Source organism: Acromyrmex echinatior, chromosome 4 (assembly GCF_024713525.1).
Source record: "Acromyrmex echinatior isolate Ae372 chromosome 4, ASM2471352v2, whole genome shotgun sequence".
Lineage (NCBI taxonomy): Eukaryota > Metazoa > Arthropoda > Insecta > Hymenoptera > Formicidae > Acromyrmex > Acromyrmex echinatior.
Window position 1 is genome coordinate 14618452 of NC_141855.1, and position 27349 is coordinate 14645800.

General features: G+C 38.5%; 1 protein-coding gene across 4 annotated transcripts in view; it reads right to left on the reverse strand.

Annotated features, from left to right (window-relative positions):
• Positions 1-27349, reverse strand: part of Scgdelta (sarcoglycan delta) — a 351842-nt gene that overhangs the window by 209906 nt on the left and 114587 nt on the right. The window contains exons 1-2 of one of the 4 annotated variants that reach the window (XM_087405816.1): positions 13238-14482; positions 11126-11342 (exon numbers count right to left, since the gene is read on the reverse strand). In XM_087405816.1, the coding sequence (XP_087261942.1) occupies positions 11126-11302 (177 nt within the window). In that variant the 5' untranslated portion in view covers positions 11303-11342; positions 13238-14482. Of the gene's footprint in view, positions 1-11125; positions 11343-13237; positions 14483-27349 lie in introns of those variants that run through there. The other 3 variants (XM_011060037.2, XM_087405814.1, XM_087405815.1) reach the window with 3 other exon arrangements.

Sequence of the window (27349 nt, forward strand, 5' to 3'; positions counted from 1 at the left end):
ATTTCAGAGAAGGTTCAAACGTTGCAACATCAATAAAAAATCTCATCAATCACGTATAATCTTTTCCAATTGCGCACGGTTGTAAAATTTTCCGCGTGGAGGCTTAGCCTGCGATTGCCTCAGGAGCTTTGCAACATGCGGCAAGTTTTAGCGAGCAAAAGGCGTCAGTACGGAAGAAGCACTTTGTGTCCGCGCGTCCGTCTGCTTGCGTGTATATACTCCCGTATGTGCATTCGTGTCGGTTGAAGGAAGATGAGGTCGGTCGTAATATGGCGATACGGTAACAAGAGCAGGGCTGAGCGAGCGAGTGAGCGAGCGATGAATTCAGTTTACGATGCCTATTTTCCAGGCCTGGCTACGCCGGCTATCCGGTACTTTATTATTGTCGCTACTTCGAGGTAGCAGAGTGGTGTACGTGCGCGCGCGTACATCCACGTCGAAGAGATTTCCGCGATAGAAACGGAAAGAAGAATAGCCGAGATGGGTTGCGTGCTCCCGACTGAGAAATGGGACGGGATCCTGTCGAGCTAGGATATTTCTTCGTTGCGCCTTGCGATGGACATCGCGATCAAGAAATGGCGCGAGAAACGATTGAGATCGAACGATGCGCTACGTCGTGAAATTAACTCCCCACTTGAGATCTTTCAGAGAGATTCTACAAATAAACGATTTATTCTGCTTTGAACGTTTGAATAGTATTTTACTGATTGTGAGAAATTTGGTACATCAATGTGAGTGTCAACATAAAAATTAACATGATTAATCTAATTTAGAATTTTTGTACTATGGAAATGTTTATTGTGCTATCCGCGTTTTTATTGTGCTTCGCATTTATCACAAAAGTATTATTATCGGCGATCTTTATTTCGAGAACGTTAGATCGAAGCCGTATTTTATAAATTAGATTCTATACGAAAACACTTTTGTTGAAGTATCTAAAAATTTAGTTAGATACAGGTCTAAAAAAGAATTTTGTTGGACTATCAAAATAGTAGTATGGGAAATGTTGCAAAGATATTTACCTTGAGCACCTATATAATTATTTTTATAATCTGGCAGAACTATTTTCACAGATCTGTATTTAACTAAATATTTTTGGATACTTTAGCAAAATCGTTCTTCGCGTGCGTACCAGAATTAATATATACTTTCCTTCGAATTTCGCTGCGTTGATGGATATTCCTTCTTAGGATTGTACAAGTTAAGCAAGGCTGCTTTTAACTTTCCTCCATAGTCGGCTGCATCGTTCGCTGAGCAGTAAAAGGAAAACGTCGAGGCTCGTTAAAAAAAAATATCCTTTTTCCCCGTGTATACCAGGTGCACGTACGCGTACAAAGGTGCAACCAGCTTCTGGCCGGTACGCGTGTTACGACCATTAATAAATCACGTTTAAGCGTTTGTCGCACGTAACGTTAAGTCCCCGATCCGACGAGAGCCAGAACTGTACATTGCCGTTTATTGCTTATTCGCGCTAGTAGCAAATTGCGAAATCGAAATAAATTTCCCATGAAGAATCTGCTTGTATATATTTATCCAGAAGAAAATTTATAACACTCCCAATGAAAATTCATATAACCGTCTGCAGGAATTAATCTTGAATATTTTTTTTATATTCTTAACTTTTACAAGACAGGAAAGCCACTATAGTGACGAAACAATATCATATTTTGAGTAGGGTTGCCACAAAATTGGAAATCAGATAAATCAGCAAAAATTTAAGGAATTTTGCAAAAATTTCTGGAAAATGAAAATTCTTAACTTTAAAGAGAAGTTTAATATGTCATACCTATACAGTTTTGGAATACTGCCAACTGAATTAAGTACAAACAGTGTTAACAACATTAATAATAATTTACGTTGCTTATGTTAAATTGCTCTTTCAACAAAATATTTGACGATTTCGAAATCAGGACGAAGATACAAAAAAATTTCAAAATATTATTTGTGACAATCTTGTCGAGAGACTCGAGACAACATAAATCTAATGAAATTATGAATTATAAGAAATCTTACTCAAGAAAAATTGTAGGATTTAAAAAATTGACTCCTGTTCTTTAATGGAAGGGAGTTAATATGACTAGAATGACATGTCCATTAGAGGACGGGGATTAATATGATTAGAACTACTAATTTATTGTATCCTCTTGTTCATTATTTGATGTGTATATACGTTATTTCTTGTTCCTTTTCTTGAAGTTGCACGCCGATGAGAAAGCGTATAACGTTAAATCACAAGATTCATCATATCTGCATGACGTACAGTGACATGCTTTCTATTATGGTTGTACCCCGGAGGCTGTATAGATATAATTCAGGATTCCTCTCACTCTTATTTTTCGCGGAGACATATTCTGGCATTCCGCTTGGCTCTGGCATCTCAGAATCTTCGTGATGAAGACGCGGAAAAACAGAGAGCGTATGTGTGGTGTTACTGATATCACTTTAATAATAATTTTATATTTCTCATGGCACAACGAATACGCAGATGTCGGACGTCTGAACTAAAATTAGATTTAAGATTGAATTATCGAAACGTTTCGTATCGAATGTGATTTCCGAGGAAGAGAGCTGTCATAGTTTCCGGTGATTGATAAATAGCGCGGAATTTCTGGGAAACATTCCGCATGCACAGAACAATTAAGTAGAAGCTACTACTATTTCATAAGGACTATGAAATGCTAATACGCATTTATGAAGCATATATGTAAAGGATAATGTGTCCATGTTCTTCTTCCGATAAGAAAGTTTACAGCAGCAATCTGAACAAGAGAGGGTATAGAAGCGGTCGTTCGAATGGAACATGAAAGTGAGAAAGAGAGAGAAGAAAAGGGGAAGAATGAGAGAAGGGGAGAAAGAAAGATAGGGAGGGAGAGAGAGAGAGAGAGAGAGAGAGAGAGAGAGAGAGAGAGAGAGAGAGAAAGACAGAGAAAGTTATTAAGGAGATTATGGACGGGTCGTTGCGCAAACTTCAAAGGACCAATTCCCATTTTCAATTTGCTTTGGGGTAAGGGGAATGGCGCGGAGACGGAAGCTTTGCGGGGGTCAAAGCCAAGCCGTTCCACCAGCGGCTAGATCCTTGCCGTCCGAACATCGGTTCCGTGTATTCTCGGCTGCCGAAGAATCCTATTTCGAGAGTTTTTCCTCGGAGAAATGTACCGAAGCTCCAGCGGCTAGTTGCGACTGTACCACGAAGGAAACTCACCCCCGAGAACGACGGCAAGACGAGACGACATGCGTGTTTCGTTCTTATAAATACGTAAATGAAATGTACCTTCTTCTCTCATCTAACCGTGCACACCTCCACCTGTCGCGCCTGAACACGGGCGAGATAGGAAATGTCGCTTTTGTCGATGATACGAGCGGTAAATTTCACGAGGCACAAACCACCATTCCGAATTAATTCTGTAGGTATCGAAGTACATTATTGTTCTGCGCTCGAATCGGAATTAGCATGTAAAACCCTGGAAATGCGCGGTCTTAAGTTCGCAAAAGGATTATTTGAAATTTTTTTTTGCTCAAAAAGTAAACACTTAGTGTTTACTTTTCAATTATATTCCATCTACAACAGCGGCTCGAATAATTTCGTAAATAATCTGTGGAAATCTCTAGAACGACTTCGTACTTTGAAAATAGGTTCCCACAGACTTCTCCGTCATGAATCTCGAAAACGCGCGACGACTCCGTTAGAGACCCAGAAAATCCCAAGGGCGTGTAACTGTCGGAGATATTCGAAGCGAATCTTGAATTCCGTATCTTCAGAACTCTACCTTAATGTCGAGTAAAATTTTAAAAAACTGTCGGCTAAAGTTTTCCTTTACGACTTTCCCTTATATTGATTTACGTGGAAACGTAACGAAGTTAAGTGCACCATAACTACAATGCCCTTTTTCTTCGTTTATTGCTAATTTAGAAAAACGAGACTCAACGTGACGCCATGGATTGAATAGCTGCGAACGATCCGCTTTGAAAGCCTTGACAATCCGCTCGACATTTGGTCGCTGCAGAATGCCGATTTCATTCGCGGCCTGTAGACCAGAGTCTCGACCTGGCAATCATCAATCTCTCGGCCGAGTGGCACTAATTCAGCGCCCTTGTCCCGCGATCTCCTCGTAAGCCTCGAACTTCGTACACTCCCGCCACTTAGGCGACGTTGTACGGAGGACAGGAAGGTATTTCGTTCGTGCCGGCAGTCGAATAAATAGCCGTCCATACATCAACGCCCTCCGTGATCGCGGGACTTCCACGGTACAGTCGCCTTAACATTGTCTACAGTCGATGGTTGAGAGACGCATTCGGTGCTCGAGTTAAGACGGACAGTCAGTCGACGGGAAAGTACTCGATAGTCCAGAATATCCCACAAGGAAATCAGAATATCAGAAAAGAAAGCCAAAAATCACTGGCTTGGCCGTCGTTATTTTCAGAGAGCAATTCATCACGCGATTCTCGTACGTCTTCTTCTTCGTGCGCAAATTTAATTTTTTGTTTTGAAGAAACAGGAAATTCGTCAGTTTATCAGAATTTAAAAAATCTACATAAGACATCGTCGAGAAAACGTATTAATTTCTTAGATCAATTAGCAATTGTTATGAATTAATTTTCTTTTTCTACTTAAATATAATGAAGAATACAGGCAATAAGATCAGAGAATAACAGATTTCAATCTATCAGAAACCATGCATTCCAGTATATACAGTTTCTGATAGGCTAAAATCTTTTATTCCCTGTTCCTGTTGTCCGTGCTTTTCATGTGTTTAAGTCTTTAAGGTCAAAGATTCGTGAACGATCTATGAATTTTTCAAAATATGATTATTCGAGAATACTTATTATAAAAAAGATCGATGATTTTCGAAGTACGGTTGATGTGAGATATTCGAGGATGCTTAAAGGAGACTGAATAAGGCAAAAAAGCGATGAAATAAATGTCGACCATTTTACAAATTCTGAAATGACAAGAGCAGCCGTGTTATTATTCTTATATCACCCCGTCGCTCGGGGATGGTGCTATATACGTCAACGAGACCGCAAGGGTTGGGCCGATAATTTCAACGGTGCGGCGGCACGAGCACACAAAGTAATAGAAGAAGCACGAAGAAGAAGTCCCATTCATCCGGCGCTCGTACCGAAAACTGACAAAACAGTTGATACGCCATGATATAGCAGCAGACCACAGGAATACGAATGGACGTGGGTGAATATAGGAGGCGCGAATGGCGTCGAAGGGGAGTTTGAGGAAAAGTCTTCGGTCTGTTGTGTGGGTGAAAGAGAAAGAAAAAGAGAGAGGAGAGACAGAGATCGTTATGAGAAATGGAGCGAGAGGAAGAGAGAAATAGGAACGGCACAGAAGGGAATAGTAAGCGAGAAAGTCATGGTGGAACGGCGAGGGCGGCAAAAAATATTCGCGAATATGAAGGACGATCCCAACGACATGGGGAGAGGAGGAGAGAGAAAGATTGAGGGTGATGGGGAAAACACGCACAGTAAAATGTCATCGAGCGATCCTGATTTACGGCGGTAGGAAAATCGGCGGTGTCAAACTTCGAGTGGAGTCCGTACGGTCGGAAACCGCGAAATTTTTGTTCGAACTTTCATCAACGCGTCTCGTGGATGGCTCACGATAAAAAAGATATATTTGGTCCTCGGCCACGTCTTCTCCTTCAAGGGTAGACACAACGAAAAGAGGCGAGGAAAAGTTAGAAGGAAAGAGGAGAGAGGAAATTATTTTCGAGGAGTGGAAATTATTTTCGATCGGTTGGGAAATTAAATGAGATGCCGAGATCAGACGAGATTGGGCAGAAACGTGTATTATTAATTCTTCCTTTAAGTCACGACGCGGGTTCCGCATGATGAGGGCGTAAATCTGTGCCGTGTAGAACGTGGGAAACTGAGTTAGTACGTCGTTGAACAGTGCTTAACGGTCGATCTAATAGCGTCATCATAACGCAAGACTAATTCCAGGATTATGGGAGATCGGAGGACGCTTATTGCGACAGCTATGTTAATAAGAAGAATAATGTAGGTTTTGTAATAACAGTTATTATCACAATGTAACGTATTATTTGTTTTAAGTTTTGACATATAATAAATAAATATTACAATATGTAAATATTTAGCATATAATTAATAATAAAAATTATTTTAAAAATTAAGAATTTAATCTTGTATCAAAAAATTGTTATATGTTATTTTAAATAATTAATTACAATAATCGAATAATATATGTGTTATTTTTTTACTAATCACATGAAATTTTAATTCTTCCACAAAATAATTTTTTTAAAAATGAAGCAATTTTTTTTCCAGATTATATAAGAACTGAAAAAATTTTGGTATACTTATCAAAGCTTCAACAACGAGTTTTTACTATCATAGAAATCGGATTGTATTTTACTTATTTTTTACAGATTTTAATTTATCAACAGAATTCTCTCACAATCGAAATATCGATAGTATCTTTAAAGACTCCATATTGCCGACACGACGCAAGGCGTTATAATGACGTTCATTATACTACTATTATCGTTATTACTTCTATAATTATCTTGTTCTGTTTTCAACGGTTGACGAAGATTACGTGACGAATATAATTCCGCAGCGAACAAGAGGTGTCGTCTCTCAAAGTGTAGTACCGAGTTCCGGCACGCGGAACTCCAGTATAAATTGCGTGTACAATTAGCCGGTTAAACTGCTAATTAGTAAAGGAGGCTTGCGTCTCACTTCGTGATACGCTTCATCACGACGCTAACCGCGGTGGAAACAATATTTGTCTTTGATTACCTTGGAAGTGTTTGGGTAACGGGGTAAATAATACCCAATTGCCGCCGTCGAAGCGTTCCATATCGATTACACCCCTCGCAATTGCGCGCGAAAAGGTACTGCGCTCTTCGCCGAGCGTATTTCGACGCTAATTACCGAATTACCACTCGAATTAAGCTCCATTACGTATGATTGGCCCATTTATCGACCACCACGAAGAACCGGGCAACAACGCGCGGGCCATTACGTTTTCCGACTTAATACACGATACTAGATGCTCCTTAATTCGTTCTGGCTTGAATTATTGATCGAATCCGAATGAGTAATCCATTCATTCGCCGTTAATCCACATTTATTCGATAATCGAATATTATTAATGGCAGAATGATTTGTAATTTAGCATAATTTGAAACATGAAATCGAATAAATATGTATAGCTACGAGAGAGAGAGAGAGAGAGAGAGAGAGAGAGAGAGAGAGAACTCTTGCATTATATCCTATAATGAAGTATCTTGAAAGTAAGATTCGAGTCTGAAAATTCCCCTGAAACTCTTAAATTAAATTTTCGCCGTCGTATGGAAAGTGTCTGAATAAAAGCTCCGGAGCTTTCTCTCTTAATAAATACGAACATGGGCGAATTTGAAAGGGTTAGAATCAGTCGTCGATTTATGGCTTGGGCCACTTGCCGCGTTTTACGTCGCGACAGAAACACGAGGGTGCGAATGAAAGGCGCAATCGCTGCCGGTGGTCGATAATTTCGACGGTGAAATTCTCGAAGGCCGACCCGTAACGACTTTCATCCGGCGCGGCTGAATAACTATGCAAATGCCCCAACCCCCGCCGGGGGTTAAGCAGGAGGTTCGTCGGCGATGCGGCGCCCTATAACCGCATGCGGTCCCGGAGTTCAAATGGAGGAAAAACGGATGACGAGGGAATAGGGGGGTGGTTCCATAAAGCTGCATGCACGGCCAAGATTGACCCTCTGATGACGTACATCGTGAAACGCGTAACGAGATCTTTACCGACCCTGCAGCCTGCATTTTCCGCGAATATCAAATTGCCATCTGAAACCGAGAAGCGAGCGTTCGGGATTCGTCCGGCGGAACTTTTCCCACTTCTCCGGAGAGCTCGCGGCTGCTCTCAAAACGCCATTTACCTCAAACGAAGCTCCACATCCACGAAGGCCCTCTTATCCTTCGTTAATACTTGCAGAACGAACGTTGCAGACGGATCGCGCTCCTCGAGTGTCCGCGATCCATTCGTTCTCATATCGGATATCAACTTAGATACTTCTCGTATTTATGAATTTTTATTTCAATTCTAATTATTAATCGATCAACTATTCGTTTCAGTTTGAATTATGAAGAACAAAGGACGGAGCTCAAATCGGAACTCAAATTACTGCTGGCTAATTAGCATCGGTGAAACTGGAACGTAGCGAATAATAAAACGAAGATTGGATTTGTCAGGCATGACGGGAGTAATCGGCTAACCTAGTAGATGTCTACACTCTAGTGGATATATAAAATGTTCAGGAGTCGCACAGAGAACCAATAGCAGTTCGCATCTCGTAATTAATCACAGTGTCGTAACGGAGTTCCCGTATCGAAAATCGTTTCGAATCGTCCGAGCCGCATCATGAAATATTTAAACCTTCATGCCGAGCGACTACGAAGATAGTAATGCTATTTTCAGCACACCTGCCTGCTCGTGATGACCGAGTGTCGCATTGATGTATCACGAATAAAGGAACCGAAGAAAAATTCGTCGCAAATTATATAAAAATCATCTAAATAATATCCATCGAAAACGCCTTTCTCACTGTGCATTGTCACGTGCGTGTATATGTAACTGGCATGGTATATATGCCACTAGCATACGGGAGGCGAACCGAAATGGTAGTCTCTCAAGCTCGTATCCATTGCCGTTAAATTAATAACCGTGCTATCCGCGTGTACCAAACTCCTCCGAAATATCGTCTGACGCCCTCCAGGGCCCTGTACATCCGCGCCCGGTCCCGGTCCATACAATCCCGCCATGCATCCCGCATATATAGATCTCGCGTGCACGCGCACGCAGCCAAATACGTGCGGGTGACGAACGGAATTCAGAATTCCAAATGTGCGACGGGTTGCCCGCTCCGCGCGATGCATCGTCCGTACGAATAGAGATAGACAGAGCGAATGCAAAGAGAGAGGAACAGAGAGCAAGTGAGTCGCGTGTCTCCCACCAAAGGGAGAATCACAATGCCAAAGTGAGCCCGTATCGCCGTCAGGCTAGCCGACACGAGCGATAACGGTCAATGCGTTAAATGCATCGGAATCAAATCTAGCCAATTCATTTTCGTGCCGTCCTGGCTTGGCCTGAACAGGTTCAATTTGTTTTCGTATGTCGGCACTGTGATCTTTTCCCGAGTAAAAATCTGCTCTCCCAAGAAATATCGAGTAGAACAAATTGATATTGATTATGTCAACTGCGAGATAGTTTCTATTTTCTTCAAAAATTCTGTTCTATAATATATTACCTATACATAAGTTAATGAAATTAATTTCAAATCGATATAATACTATTAATTTATGTATAAATATGAAGTCAGTAATGATATCGAGTTCATATTGTGCATTAATATTCCTAGAAAAATCGAACAATGAATCGATAATTTGAATCTATAAATTATTATATATAATTGCTTATGAGTGAAAACTTGGAAAAGATTATCTCTTTATAAATCTTTGTTTCTTCTTCTCTTCTCTTGTCTAATTAATTCGTTAATTCCGAGTTGGATTCCAAATCGACCGGGGGACATCAGGTTGATTATCGGCATCTCGATTTTGTACTATTTATTTCCCGGTTTCGTCAATCATGCATTAATTATTTCGAGAATCATCACCTGTCGCCGCGTAAATGTCCGTCGCGACGGTAGATATTTCCGTGTGTCAACGTGATGCGAAGCTTATGTCGGTCCCAGAACGTGGCGTCGATAGGCCAGGCCATTTTAATTTCGATTGCATCGACCTACACGCGTGGCATAATTCAACATGTCGTAAAAGGTCCAAATGGTTCGCACGAATCGATCCCCCGTTATTCACGACGAAGTAATTTCGCTCTGGCTAGCGCGCGCAACGCGCGAACTTCCACTATAATTAAATCTTCGCATGTCCTCTGATTGCTTCATTAGCGCATTACTTGTTATTCGTTGCGCCAACGATTGCACCTCGTAAAAGAGGCAAACAGTAACCAGCCAGGCAAAAGAGTGATAAATCTCATCGCTGACATCGACACGACATCGAGGTATAATTAAAGAGTACAAAATAGCGTGATTAAAAAACTGGAAATGCGTCAGTCTATTTGCGAATTAAATAAAAATAAATAAATAACTAAAAAGTGGTTTAATAAATATAAACAGTAAATAAAAGCAGCATACAGCTACACGCAGCATTCGTAGCGAAACGTCATATATTTCAAATTCTTACTTAATAATATAAAATTGTAAACGCGTTTTGGCCTCATTTAGGTCATCAATATGTCATAAATCATAAAAATAATTGTCAATTAACAGATTGATTAAAACCGGATATATATATAACAAATTTTAAAGTTGCATCTACTACTTAATACATATGATTTAAGTGATAATTAGCTACCCTATATGCCAACATAAAAGGTGTCAGAAGATATAATATAATTAATCATAATATAAAACCCTTAACGCTCTTAATATAATATTTTATGATTTTTCGGTCTTACTTTATTATTTGCGCCATTGTAATTGAATTATTAATCGTTGCGTAAACACAAAATTTCCAGATTCTAATAATTAATAGATATTATTTTTTTTTAATTTTGTAAAGTTAATTTTTTATATTACGAATTAAATTCTCATTTAAAAATCGAAATGTTTAACGTATGTAATATAAAAGAGCGTATTATTATTGTAAACATTAAAAGATATTACGAACAGATTAAAATATAGTATTGATTATTAAATAATTTAATTTAAAAAAAGTAGCTGAAAATATATGCATAAAAGATATATTTCAATACAAAAATATATATATATATATTAGTATAATATATATTAGTAAATATATATACTATATATATATAATATAATAAAGAAGCTCATTATTATTTATATATATATAAATATATATATAAATAATAATAAGCTTCTTTATTATAAATAGATAATAATTATTTCAATTTTATTATTAAAAATAAATAAAAAATAAGCTTCGAGAAATGAAAGAGAACGTCACACGCGCACAGTCGCATATTCCTTAGTTAATCTTTCGAATTCAAGTGCCAATTTAAATCTTTGTCGATAAGTCACTTGAACATGCTATACACCTTTTGCTGATGAACTACATACCGTGTGCGGCGACCAATGGTGAGGCCAGGTCTTGGTCTCGTGACTACTGCCGACTGAGGGTTGACTTGCTAAAAAGACGACCCGTCTGTCAGTACTGCCGGTTCCGGTGCCGCTAGTGGTCAAAAGGGCTGCCCTGGCCCTCGAACCGCCGATGCTTAACGTTGGTGACGTGTCCATTACGTCCTGAAAGCCACACGCATTACAAGGATCGTCGAACCTTGAAGCAGACATTGAAATCGAGGCAATTCATAATAGTAACAGAATCTTTTTTTTTATGACAATATAATCTTAATCTAATTTTTTTATAACAATATATTTGAACTAATTTTGTATTAAAACTATTCTAAATTTTAAATTACACACACAATCAATATCCTCTATGGGCTCTTTTTGGCGTTTTTTTAATTTATTCACTATTAGATTTATTTTCGTCTTATTTACATTTGATTTAATTTTTTATTGTAAAAGTATTCTATTCTAAAAGTTGCAACGTATATTTTCATACAACACGTGAGTTTATTCTTAGAAGATAATGTTTTCTGTCTCCTTGATAAAAGACGAAACTTATTTGTTCAAGTGCAGCGATTTTGATTAAAATGCGTCGCGACTTGCACAAGGAGAGTACGTTTTTTTTTTCTTTATTTCATCGAGCGGATTTCGACTACTCGCGTGAGATAGTGACTTTCAGTGAAATTCAATGAAGGTAATGAAGCCCGTCAGCTGGGAGGATGAATACAGCCCCGAAGGATGCTGAAAACGTGGCTTTCGTGTCGAATGTACTCCTCGGAGAAAAGTCTTATTAATCCAAGCTTTTTCACGTCACCCTTCGGTATTCACCGACAGCAGGCAACGACTTAGATTTTAATATTATCTACTGTGCAATCAATAATGCCATAAAATTGTGTTTATTTTCCGTCTGATTAAAACAAATGACAAAGAGTAATGAATAAAAGAAATGTCGAAGAGCGGGAATGAAAATTGCATCCCATTACTTAATTTTAGCGTACGTGAGTCCACGTTCTGAATTAAAATTTTCCAACAACGTTACCACTGAGCCGTTGGTTTCTTAAAAATTTCATTATCCTCTCTCGGAAAACCGCCGGTGTTCCCTTTTCCTCTTTATCCCTCTTATTTTAGCTACGCTTGCGCGACGTGGATGCGATTCGTAAGGAAGGATCGACCGGCGGCGTGCAATACGACGATCCACATCCAACAGCATTGCGAAGCGAATGAAATCCGATGAGCGTAATCGAGCTCGTTAGACCGTCAGGATGAAAACCCCCGAGCAAGCCATACGTACGTCAGTAAAGTTCGTGATGGGGATGAGGAGATGGAGCGCAGAGTACCAGGGAGAAGAAGAAACGCTAGGAACCGAGAGTGTAGCGTTTTTCAACAGGATTTACGGATCGTTGGCGAACATTAAGAGAAATGATGCGCGACCACATCCAGCACGAACACACGGGACAGACGAAAGAATGGCGGGAACCGAACCCGACGATCGAAGCGTTACAATACTAGTTAAATTTTCAAAAGCGAATGTTCAACATCGATCGTTTCCGTCGAAAACAAATGTAAGAATCACCTATCTACTGCTTACAAATTTGAACAAAAAATAGGAAAAAAAGAATAAGAAAAAGATGGCTCCTAAGAATCAAGATGATGTTTTTAAGTTGACATTTTATTGACGTTGTATAAATGGCATTAAGATCATTATTAAGATATCATTTATAACGTCACTTTACTGCTTGAGATTTTACAACAAATTTAACACATCGATATCTTCCGACAATATACGTATGTATACATAAAACATGTTGGTAAATTTTTGGTGTTACCAATTTTCATTTTATCCGTGAAATATAATTAGTTAAGGATTAAATAATATTAATAGGAAATTAAATGATTACATAAGCGTTTTATCGGGACGTCGCATTTAAATTTATTCCGACATCATATTTATCTTGGTGTCGCCATTATCCTATCGATTTGCCGTGGAACAAACCAGACTCGCAAGAGGAGAAAAAAGAAAGTGGAACAGAGGCAAAGGATAATCGCGATTGAATAGGGAAAAAAGGGGGGAAGAAAAATAGATAATCGTGAAATTGACCTCACCTTCCAATTGAATCTTTTCAACGATCGAGTACGTGAAAACGTCGATTCGCGCCTGAGCGTGCTAACGATCAGCCCGTTGGATCGTTTGGTCGAAAGGTACCAGGGACGAGTTCGTCGGGGTCGCGCGATCAACCACCCTCGTATTCAGATTTCAGCCTCACGTTAGCCTCTCCGTCTCCGTCCACCCTCGCGTCTCGGAGCACCTCGGGGTCCTCCACCTCAACCAGGTAATCCCCGTAGTCGCGTGCACCTAATCATTATAAACGGAGGGTGCGGGTGGCGCTGCTAGGTGTCCCTTAAATCGTTCCAGCACGACGTCGGCTCCTCCTCCGCGCAATTACGAGTCATTACGAGCGGGATTCCACAGTGGCAACACACACGTACACGCGACCCGGGGACCGCACGGTTGGCTTTCGCCAATCGTTACTTTCGCCAAAGTGCGTGGCTTTGTTATTTATGACAATCGAGAATTGCGTCGGACAAGTCAGCAGAGATTGATGATTTCTGAGATAATGATGACAATAAAGATAACAACGATGGCAGTGGTAACGGCGGCGAATCCTTACGAAGTCGCCGTCTCGGTGCGATACATTTCGTAGAACTCGTCTGTCGACCGCGTGATGTACTGAAGAGGGTGTTGTCAGTCGGAGCAGAGCGAAGCGGAATGGAACGGCGTTTCCGCCTGACAGCAGCGCAAAATCCCGTCACCTTGTGATTTACTATCGCGTGGCTCTCACGGCACGAGTTCCTATTTTGCGGCGGGATGACTGACAAGCCACCTGTCTACCCCTTTAGTTTAGTCTGAAGATTAATCCTCTCCCGGCTGCCAAACGGTTTCTATTACACCCGCGTCATTTTGACGCGAGTCGTCGACTGCTATTATTCCGTTCGAACGATTATCGAGGAATATCAGAGTTCTCTAGGACAGTATCGCCTTGATGCTTCTCGCGGCCGTTTGTAATACGATCTTCTGTTCGATCGTCGTTCTATCGCGCTTTTCTGTCGCGAGACTAATCGTCGGGCTCCATCATGACTAGGCCCATAGAATCTCGTGATTCCCGGATGATTGAAGTGCCCGAGCCGCGTGCGATCTATCACCGATCTGTCGACGAGAACGTGGTGCGAGTTGTGTTCTGGCACAGTTGTCGCCTCGCCAAGCGCCGCGTACGGAATCGCGCACGACACTGAAGCGGCAGGAAGTCTCGCGCTCGAGGTGAACCTCTCTCGCGGATTCGCGGGCTCACGTGTGAAATTCTTGCGCATGCACCAACGCCTTCCATCCCTCCTCATCCCTGCTCGCACCCTCCGTTCGCGTCGTCCTCTGGCTCGTTTCACTCTTCGAAATACCCGCTTCTTCCTCCCTTTTGCTCCCTCGCTCGTCCTTTCATCCCCCTGTCTCTCCCCCTCTTCTCTCTCTCTCCCCTCCCCTCCCCTCTCTCTTTCTCTCTTTCTCTCTCTCTGCGCCGTCAACTCTTGCTCTTCCCTCTTCGTCTTCAGTCGTCGACGTTCTACTTCCCCTTCTCCTCCACGTCTCTCACGTTGCTTCTTCTTCTTTCCCTTCTTCCGGATCGCTCCTGAATCATGAAGCGACAAGTGTTTGGCGCCGGGACACAGCGCTTGTGCGGGAGTTAAAGAAGTATTTCATGAAGTAAACGCGGGAGTATCTCAGCTCGCAGCTGTGGAAACGGATAGTGTCCTTAATTGGTCCCTCTCTACCGTTCAGCGGACGATCGATATCGTGTCGGTAACCTGGGTCAAAAAGAGCAGCGATTCTCCTTTAGAAAGTTGATTCTCGTTTCTCATCATTAATCGTTTACGGTACAACGATCACGGAATGAAACTAGGTTTTCTTATGTCCTCTCAAACTTCAATTGTTGGACACTTTCAGCCTTTTCCAATTATCCTGACATAATAAAGCACGCTCTGCTTTATCCATTACTCATTTTACGCAGAAACTTTTCGCGAATGGAAAACGCAACGCGGACTCTAATCGCAGAAAATGCAAATGAGAAACGTACAATATGGATAATATAAATGTCAGAAACAATTGCGCGCATGGTTTCGTACTTCTCATACTTCTCATACTTCTCATGCCTACTTTACAAAAGAACATTCATTTCTTCCATACTAATCTCATGAGGAAAATCCACAGTCTAGAAAGTGATACGAAAATATGCTAATTCAAGGTAAGCTAACGCAAATCCGCGATGTGGACTTGCGGTAGGAAAAACGAAGGGTTTATAAACGTTTGACGTGAGGTCGGCCACGTGATTCGTCGCGGAACAATTCCGCGAATTGTAACTGACGAGCATTGTGTTTCCGACCTAGTTAATGCTTATTTTAACACATGATTCGAAATCATGCGCGTATTCACGTGTATGAAATACGCGCGTGATCATAATAAATTATGCTCTCGCCTGATCTACTTGTCTTTTAATTGTTAAAAAATCATATGAAACATATCCCTTATAAAAAGGCGCATATTTTCTGGTTAAATAGCCTTTAGGCTATTAGTCTAAAGGCTTAGAACGCTCGCACGGAATGCAAGAGATCCGGATTCGACTCCCGGACGAGATAATATTTTTCGCAATAAGAATTAATTATTTACAAATTTCTACACTCAGAAAAAAAAGTCGTATCAATTACTATAAATTTGTAGTGAAATAGCGCCTCAACTATATACACACATATATATATATATATATATATATATATATTTTATATAATTATAAAATTTTAATAAGAATACTAGATTAAGTAAACTAAGAAAATATACTAACATTAACCATATACTCAATTACAAATGATTAATATTATTAAATTTTTTTAGTTCAATTAATTTATTTATTGTTCTTATTAAAACTTTATGATACATAGTTACAAATTTTTGTATGCATTTTTCATTTATTTTTTCTTCCAAGTTCGAATCCAATGCTGCGCCTTTTATTGTAAGCTGAGTGGTTTTCTTCTTAGGAGACACTAAACTCCGCTACGTTCCTCTGGTGACAATATGTACTGCTCGTGCTGAGTGACTTTAGAGAAAAAGTTTTGAATGTATTCCTTAAAGTTACTTCAACAATGATTAATTAGTTATTACGATATAAAGTGCTTTATTAAAAAAAAATTTTTTATCTAAATTAGAAAAATGTAATTATTATCTATTTGCAATATTTGTGAACTCCAAGTAACTACTCAATGTAGTTAAATCACTATTTCACTATCAATTAATAGTACTTAAATATTGTTACTGTGACTTTATTTTCTATAGTATTTAATATTAGTTTAATTGCTATTATTTTGTAAAACTAATTACAGATACTTAGATTGCAAAGGTTGTTAAATTTATAATTGCCATAACTATATTCGTCGTTTTCTTTCAATGTATCATCATATTAAAATCTCTCTCTAATAGATATTGAGCAACAAAATTTAATTGTGGTATTATTTCGATAGTTTAGCTGCGTTTCAAGTCCAGAAAAATTTCGATGCGTAGTTCAAATGATTACAATGTGGTATATATTCATGTATATATATATATATATATATATATATATATATATATATATATATATAATATATATAAAATATATATAAAATATATATAAAATATATATAATATATATATATATATATATAATTCACATTGAATTATTTAAACATTAAAGATCCAGTTTTGGTCGAGCCTTTTAATTCCTATTTCTTATTGATTGTGTTCTCACATGTACGGTCTAAAGTAAGATTTTTATATTGTTAAATATAATACTTCAGTTATACATTTCTCGAATATCGCAATGCTAAATACGATTATTTGTTTTTTCTACTAAATTTAACACTATTCAGATGAAGTGAAATTTTATTACAACATTGAGACAATGCACAATTATCGTTTTTTAATTGTGCAACATCTCAATGCTAACCCCAAAGCACGTAAAACCTTATATATTTGGCTGATGAAGCGCCTAGCAGCCTCGATCGCTTATCACTTCGACGGTTAACGCTCACCATTTAAGAATCTTCCTAGGGATCGAAGTAATTTTCTTGGAACTCTCTCTGCGAAAGCGCCATCGGAATTAAATCGAAAACGGTCCGGTCCGTTGCTTTGACAAATGAATCGGCACTAATTACTGATACGACTGTCTTGTATACGGGATTATATTCTGAAATGCATCAGCAAGATTAATAGTGCTTCCGCAATATAATTTAAAAAAAACTATTAATAAATCAATATGCATGGGAAAAAATGATAATCGAACTGCATAAATCCTCCATTTTTTCGTGAAATTGGCAGTTTATCTCTCGACTTTTACGAGTGATAGAGAAATGACTTTCCATTGTCAAATGAAAAAGTGCTTCACAAATGTAATTGAAATATTGATGTTAGTCTCCCACCGATACGATGCCTGGCTAACATCTTAATTATATTTTATAATTTTCACTATTATTATACACGCTAAACCTTTATCTCTTATCGAATCATTAATGAATAACTTTTCCTCTTCGTTTCCACAATATAATGGTTCTGACAGTTATGACCTTCTATCTCAACTTTTCGATTACAGCTCGTCAATTACAAGTCTACGAGTTACAGGATCGTTCGTCGGAACACGTACGTACGCACATACACACACACACACACACATACACACAAAATATCCGCCAACCGATTAACTGCAAAACGCAAACAGCGCGCGATTAATCGCAATTCGATGGCAACGTCAAAGCGACGAAACGGATAGATCGCGACGAAACGCTTCTACCGTTTGCCACAATCGAGACAATACAGTGTTGCACGAAGATTGGAATTGCAAAATGTAGAATCGACCGGCTATATACACTTCCTTCTCTCCTTTCTTCCTTTGTCTTTATAGTTTCGTGCAAGCTCCTCTTCCCGTTTGCGTTACGTCTCTCTTCCCTCCTTCCCGATTCTCCTCATTGAAAATCCGAGCTTCTATCGATTCTTTATCTCTCGTAAAGAAAAGGAAAAGTAGAGAAGAAATACGAATGGGAAAAGACACGACGATTCTTTAGACAGACTGACTGACTGTTTCCTTCAGGATTTGTGGTGTCTGCATCCACCTTGAAAGAAACGGCAGCAGGATACGACGAGGTAGATTCGAAAAGACAGACGTACCGCACCGGGGAACGGAAGTATTTTGTGTCGATCGCCGGATGTCTTCGCCGTTTGAAGACGACTTTCGACATTTTTCGGCGACGATTGCGCGTCTACGGACGAGTTCTTTCGATGCCGATTGCCAATATGATCATATCGTCTCACATTCGGTGCTGTAGTGTATGTATTGTGCAAAAGTCATTGGATTTTTTAAGCTTAATTATAATCAATTGTATCATTGATGGCAAATGTTTCAATGGCAAACTATCGCAATAGCGAAATTATTAAATGTTAAATTTAAAGAACATTTATGAATTAAAAAGATGTAACTAAATAATATAATCTTAATCGCTCCAATCACAACACCAGTTTGATTTTATTTAAATAAAAATATAATATCAAATAAAAATTACATTATTTCTCTTTACTATTTCTCTTTACAAGAGCACAAAAAATTTTACACATAGTGAAATACAAGTGTACTTTTTTTCTACAAAGAGCCTGCAAAACAGATATTGCAAATATATCAAGTGTAAGTCAATTAGCGAAGGGATGATAACTCGCTCAAGGGATGATAACTAGTGAAGGGATGATAACTCGCTCAACACTAGAATTGTGGCATTGTGGCATTTTGACGCTTCGTAAAACGCGATTTTATTCGCGACCGAACAAATTGAAACATAAGCCGCCCGTAAGAGGGTCCCTATCCATGATGCGCGTCCTTCCGCCCTCCAATCCCCGGTCTGCCCATTCGTTTTCCTTTACACGTATTTCTCTCAGATATTTTACAACGCTGACTGAAAACGACAAGAACAAGGTTGTGGCATTCATACAAGCGAGTTATCCATGTCAACGCCATTTCGTGAGATGTCGATGTCGTCAATATGAATTTATCTTCTGGCATGCCTTTTACTATGCCTCTTCTCTGTCGTGAAAATTTATTTTTTTTTCTCCCTTCTATAAGCGTGTATAACGTCAAAAGAAAGCCTTTGACTTTGCTTTTATTCAAATATTTTGCATTCTTTACAAAGATCAATATTAAAGTTTTTTGCTTCGTCTCGTTCTTCTTTTACTTTCAGGATTAAAGTCATATAAGCTCATATTTATAACCTTTTTACTTGTGATACTTATGAATCTGTGATACTATATATGTAATAAAAATTTATTATGCAAACAAATGAGCAAACAAGCTAGTGAACAAACAGAAATGCGTAATAAAAAAGTGAAAATCTGAATAGAAAAGAAACAGAGAAAAAGAAATAGAGAATATGTGTGTATCTTTACAAATAAGGATGTAATAAATAAAAGATTCTTTTATTTTAAATATTTGTAAAGATTTATCATCAGTTTGTAATTTAGTAAAAATAATAGTGCTATTTCAAGAATTTTTACAAAAAAGTTTTAAATTATTTTATAATATCTAATCCAATAAATTCGATCCTGCGATATATAAAGATTAGATAGAAAAATTATAATGTTATAACCACACAAAACTGTTTAGTAATTTTTTAATTATAGTAGTAATATATAAAAAGGGAAATATTAATTAAATATAAGTTAATTAGCAAGTGAGTAGCGACATATTAGCTTCCAAATTGGCAATTCTTGTCCAATTTCGAAATTCACCGTATTATTTAACTTTAGAATGCTATCATTATTAAGTGATATATTATTACTATACCCGTATCAAATTGGCCCCCCAACTTTTGAAAAAATAAACTTTCTATGACTCACTCAATTACTCTTCCTTTGCACATGTACGTACGTACATTTCGAATTTACGTTTGCACTTCTGGTAAAAAATGTTATTATTATAAAAAATTATTATATTATATTATTATTTTATAAAAAAGTTATTATTATTATTAAAAAATTGTTATTAAGAAAAAACAATTCTGATGGGGCTAATTTCACACTTCCAACTACGATCAAATTAGACTAATCTTTAATTAATCTCAATAGATAGATTTTTGTTTGCACATTCTGAAATAAATCGATATTTCGTTTGCACACCTTTAGTTAAAAAATTATTAACAATTACAGTTTTGAGGACAGTTGATTCAGGTAGATAGGTTCAAATCGCAGTTACTATACTCAAAATGACATGAATCGATAGATTTTTGTTTGTATATTCCGAAACAAGTCGATTAGTCGATTCTTCATTTGCGCACTTTCATTTAACAAGTTATTAACAATTAAAATTTCAAAGACAGTTAACTCAGGTGGATAAGTTTGAATATAATAACTTTTTAACTAAAGGTACGTAAGAATCGACTAGTTCGTAATGTGCAAATAAAAACCTATTGATTCATACTTTTTATAGTAACTGTAAACCTGTTTACCAGAATCGTTGTTGAAACTATAACCGTTAATAATTTTTTTTGACTATAGGTGAGCAAACAAAAAATCGATTTGTTTCGGAATATGCAAACAAAAATCTATCTAAATCTGTAATAATACAAAACTACTTAAAAATTGAAACCATTTACCATGCTCTCTCTGTTATATATAATACTGACCACCAGGGGATTGAAATTGGACTATATACTGAACAGAATTTTTAAAAGCTTGTTTCTCTCCGCTTGTCCAAGCTTTTAGCATGGCAGATTGGATCCTAATGACCACTGAAAGCATAGCTTAGCGCTTAATGATTTCGCTCATTTGTGTATAAAATTTACGAATCAATAGCATTTTAGGATTAAGCCCGACGCATAAACTCGATATAAGAAGAAATGCTAACGATGTAAGAAGAAAGAATCGTTGATAGCTGGCAACGACAGTGGGAAGTCAAGCGCAAGATGGGGGTAGAAGAAAGTGCGAGCTACGGCACGTACAAACGACGTTACTCGCAGAGTTGGCGAGAAGTCGCCAAATAGCGGGGTACAATTAAAAGAGATGCCCGCCTCGTGAATTAAAAGCGTCAGCCCGCTAAAAGATCAAGAATTCCCTTGTGTTTTTCACCATCTTCCTTTTTTATCCATCATCCCGCCCGCTCCATTTACCTCCATCTACTTTCAACCCCCATCTACCATTTCGCGTTCAGCCTTCGCAGCCTTCTTCGAGCGAACAGCCATCTCCCAGCGATCGAAGGGTGGGAGGAATCCGGAACTAAAAAGAGAGTCCACGAAACCGGAATGAGGGTGCACTACTAGAGTGGAAGGTGAGGAGACGAAGAGGAGAAAGTTAGGTTGGGCGATATTCTCATTTCGAGTCTCCTTTTCCTTCTCGTTCACGAATTGAAGAGGCCTTTATGATGGGATACCGCTTTATGAAAACGGCTTCGCCATTATTATATCGTGCATCGTTCGTTGAAGGTAGGGACGGCAGTCAATCGGAGCGAAAAAAGGAGCGAAATGCAAGCAGCATCGAAACGTATATGGTTTTCGGCCTCGAGAAAACGGGTGAGTTTAGATTTAGGAGATTGAAAGGGAGAAAGCTATGACGAGTCGACGAAAGGAGAGAGGCGCTGAAGAAGGAGAATATGAAGGAGGAGCGGAGGGAAAACTGTGCTTTGGACCACGAGACTATTGTCGGGATAATGAAGCCAAGGCGAGATTTCTCCCTTTTCAGCCGCGCACGGCGAAACGATATCTCGAATGACTGATTGTGCGATCCCTTTGGCTGCCGGGGCTGCACGTAGTGCATCGCCATGAAGTCACGTTGCTACGGAAGACTAGAGGAGAGCCTCGCACGAGACCTCGACGTAGTGATCAGTATCGCGCGTAGGGGCTCCTCTTTGAGGGCGAGTTAATTACTGAATTGATTACCGCGAATGTATTGTGAAGCAGCGGCTGTGACGTGCAATTAGGATAACGAGTACTATTCCGCTGATTTTAATAGATAGTAGTCACACGTGTGTCGTTAAGATTACAAGTATCTGTTTCACTCACATTAACGCTTAATTTCAGAAATATCGTTGATGATCGCAGGGATGCTACGCTTTACTATAAATATGTATATTTTCCGAGAGAGAGAAATATCAACTTGAGATATGCTATCGTCTCAAGATATACTACTAGCAGGAAATTTTCTACGTACGTTAAAAAATTCGCCGACGAGATATACCGCTGCTCTGAACGGTAAGCCAAGGTTAAACGCATTGCCATCAGTTTCCCCGGTTTGTGTAAATCACGCCGGGGACAGTATTAAAAATATACGTAAGTGAAGGAAAAATATATTACTGCAGACCCCTCTTCCGCCCCAATTCCAGTAACATGGCGTGGGTAAAGGGAAAAGCCTCGCACGACCTAAGAAGGATGAAGGGAGGATGGGGAAAAGTGGAAAACCGTTGAAACATCACGGGGGACTTATTACGCGTGTTGCGCGCTCGAGTTTCACCTATCGCGGACGGTACACTCGCATATTTTAAGCCGGTCATTTTTCAGCATTTACGCTATACATCTACGTCGAATTTGCATGAACCAACGATTCGCGACTTGTTCAGGCCAACTTTCGGTGTCTCCACACGACACAGCTCGAAAAGTCCCCTCACGAATACTCACCGACGAATCAACCATCCGCTTTAAACAGACCGCAATTTTCTAGTTGTGTGCATACAATTCGCACAATTTATAATAAGTTTATCTTTTAGTCTGTTCGTTTGAAATTAATCTTACGACAGAAAAAAAGAGACACAGAGAGATGAAGACTACAAGCTCAAACAAAATACAAAGGCTGCGTTTAACGGAAAAAGCAGCTTTGCAACTAAAATTCTTTAATATGATTGGTCTTACCTTTAATTTCTCATTCTATGGATCTAAATGTATTGTATTATATAAACTAATCATATTAATACATCTTACAACAATCGTAAAGCTGCTTAACTACTGAACGCAGTCATTGTAATTAAAATAAATAAATTGTAAAAAAGAAATAATTGTCATACACGTTTTATATAATTTATTACAATTTATATATATTATATATATGTATTATATATATATATATATATGTGTATATGTATGTTTATATATAACTATTTCATCGCGATTAATAAATTGAAGATAATATTTGACTTTCTTTTATATGCGAGAGGCGTATCGTTTTTCAGGATTATTAGCAGGATTATTTAATCTTTACGTAATAATTTCACGCGTATATACCCATACTATTTACAGCCGAACCTCTCAATTAATCACAGCACCGCTCGATATATTTCTAACGAAGGAAATTGAGGTAATATCGCTTGGGGAAAATCGCGAAACAAACGTTCCGATATTATCGGCAGATGCGTCGTTTATGGCAAGCGAGCTGTGACGACGCAGCGAACGGGAAAACGATAAATTCTGCAGGATCGCTCGTGACATTACGGTAACATCCGTTCCGTGGCAGTCAGAGTTTACGAACCAGTTGAGAGACACTGGTCTAATCCTAATGCACGCCGTCTTATTTATGCAGCAGCGTCGTTTCGCACCGCAACGCTGAAGACCTTAACGGCTTTCAATTTCCGTTGGCCATCAATATTATTTAGTTTAGTTTGGACCATCCTCTCGCGCACGGGATGCCCCGCCGCCCCTTCGGCATGCTCCTCACGCCTCTGCCAAGGAAATTACTTGTCCTCTTCCTCCTTTCTCTCGCGCCGGATCCACCGGCTCCTTTCGCGTCCCTTTACCGTGCAGCCTTCCTTTTCCCGTGCAGCCTGCATTTGCGATCGCACCAAGTCCTGCACTACCCTTAAGGATGTTCTTCATATCTCATGATTCGATATCCTTTGCATCGCCCTGGTTAATGGTCGAAAAAGATTTCACCGATGAGAACAGATTTATCTTCTAGGCGTTAAAGAAGTCGCTCTCTTTCTCTCTCTCTCTCATTCAATTTTAACAAGATAAATTTTCTCGGTTATTTAATTTCAATTTAATTTACACTGTTTATCTTTTCCTAATTCTAAGAATTCAATTTAATTCTTAGAATTAGAAAAAGATAAAAAAGTTAATATAAGTTAAATCGAGATTAAAGTTAAGTTATAATCTTATGTTAATCTTATATTGTTGGAACCGGATCTAAAAGGCTCAAATAAATATAGAAAGTAATCGGCAGGATATCTAAATTGCAATATTATATTTCGTAATTATAATTATGCTCTCAAATCTTTTAATTATTTTAATAATTAGCTTGAAAGATAGTGTTCCCAAAAATCTACGATCGAAGATTAAGACTCCTAGATTTCTTTATGAAAAAATTTAATCAGGAAACAAGAGGTTTTCCGCAAATATTTATACTGAATTTAACCAGCTGCTTTCATAGTTATTGAATGATGTAGTGCACAGGTATTAAATAATATCCCCGTCAAAATGATTCGTATTGGCGCAACTAATCCCTGTCTTACGGCGCATTATCAGGATTATGCACGTATTATTAATATCTGGCCAGTGAGCGTGTTGCAAAACGTATTCCATTAGGTTAAACACTCAAATCCGATAGCTCCCCATCTGGACAAGGGTAAATGCACTTTCTCGCGACTCTACGCAAAATACCTCGTTGCATTCACATTCCACCTCACAACTCCCCTTTCTCCTATCCCGCTTGGTCGCCGATAAAATGGAATTACAAACCAATTCGATTCGTACGGCCCGCGGTAGAATGAAACGTTTTGCAAGTTCCCACGAAACACGATCGCTTCGGTCGTCCGCCAATCCTGATGTTTCTCTCGTATCTTCCTTCTTTTATCTGCTTCTCTTCTTTCTATCCCCTTTTTCTCCCGCACGCTCCCTAGTGAGCTACAACACGAGAGTATGCTGTTTGCAGTGCGATAAGTAGTAAAACTATTTTTCGTCCGTACGTCAGCTGCGTCTGTTTATACGTAACCTGAATGAAAGTTTTATCGAAGAATCATTACAGCTAGACGAAAGAAAGAAAACAGTATCGAGCTAAGAAATCAAAATATTTTAAAAATCATATCAGATAGAGGCATAAATAAACTTTGCTCAATCCTGAAACAAAACCTTTTACAGAATACGCAGCATAAAAGATACAAAAAAATTGCCAAAAATTTTAGAATTAATAAAATATTGATTTTATAGAGAAAGAATGCGAATGGGAGAAAACAATTTTATAGATCTCTATTTATAAGAGAGATTTTCTCTTTTTTTAATTGCTAAATAATACGGCAACGCACACAGTGTTAATGTAATCAATCCCATTAAATTGAGAAATTTTCTATCTCTACTGGGTTCTCGCTGTTTATTTACAGTCGATCGTTCGATTTCTAAACCTGTCGCTCGTAATTCACTGTAACAGAATCCCGAAGCAATTACCCCAAGTTGCAGAAGGGCAGAATACTGATGGTAAGACTTAAGACTTTACGCGCAAAACTTGAACGTATAATCTTACAAAGGCTCTCCTAATTCAAGACATGGCTATAACAAAACTAAACTTCAGTGAAGGAAGAGAAAGATTCTTTTCATGAAGATCGTCTCTAACATCTCTCAAAGATCTCTCCATTGCATAGAGAATTTCAGTACAAAGAAAAAAACATAAATATCTCGACTGCTTTTTAAAGCAAAAATATCGCGAGTCAGGGAAAAATGGCTGACGTATAGAAAAAAATTCTAGTAGCTTTAAAAAGTCTTAAATTAGAACAAGAAAAACTTGCATTTAAATCTCTATTAAAAAATGAATAAATACAAAGCGGAAAATCTATAACTCGCAGATTTGTTATGATCCTCGTTTACATTGCAATACGTATAGATTTTTGCCTCGGTTTAAACAACAGAAGCTTAATACACTTGTCTCTTCAAAGTACGTCCTAAAAGATCCTTCGTATTTATTCCATTTTTCCTTTCCAGCATAAAGTTTTTTCTCAAAATCTTTTTATTATAAACAATACCATCAGTTTTGTCAAATGCGATTCTTCGACACAATTTCGCTTGAGAAAAACACGATATTCAACTAAGGCACGACCGCGCACATTGTTCGATTATAATAGCATTCATAATAATTTCGCCGAAAAAGACACTGTAATTTAATAATCCCCGATAATCTTCCAACTGGGATTGTACTCGGCGAGCAAGAAAAGAACAGGTGCGACCAAGGCGATGATGAACGGGCCGCCTTCCCAGCCGGATTTTTCCACAATCTGCTTTCGCTGGACCCGGCAACGGGACGATGCTGGCCGCATTCCGCTCGAAGATATTTCCCTCAAACCGATACTGCGAAGACAATAGCATACTCTCTGCGGCGTCGTGATTAAAACAAGCATCCTTCGAATGGCAGCAGGAGGACGGTGGAAGAGAAAAGCGATGGAGAAACACGAGATAAGGAGAAGGTCGCTCCGTTTTCTTGGAGCTAACGAGGATTGAGAACAAGAGAGTCGCGTAGACGGAGTTTAGAGTTCTTTTCATTGCCAGCTCACCTCGCACAAATGCGATGATCACAACGTCGGATTCTCATATATATATATATCGCCGTTTGTTCTTGTTTCCGATTTTCCCATGGTTTTAACGATTATGTTCGTGGAAACTGCTCTTATGTTCCCACGATATTTGAGATACCATCACGTTAACGAGTAGCAAGAACGTCTAGAAATAGTACGTGGGATAGTGTTAAATTTCTGAGATGATTCGATTAGACATTGATCGATTATAAATAAATAGGTATCCTCAATATACGGCAACTTATAAAATTCGATTAAGTATTATGCCCATTTTTTTTACTTCCAGATAAGTTGCGGATAACCTTATCCAGGAGATATCTTGTATTCTGCGAGATATGTCTTGGATAAAGTTATCTAGAAGTGAAGAGATTGGGCATTAGAGACTTATTTATAGGATAACGATTTAATTTTATAAAATGGATAATTATTTTCAGAAAACTCGTAAATTATTCACTTGAATTTTATTTGAGAATCCATCAATTTACATTACTCTGCTTGTCTTCCTCATTTATTTTTCTGCTCCTTTTTCTTTCTCACATATTTTTCCACGAACTATCTCTTTTTTTTACATTCGTTAAATTAAATTTTATTAAGCGCGCGTTTAGTTCTTATCAATTATCATTAACGCATT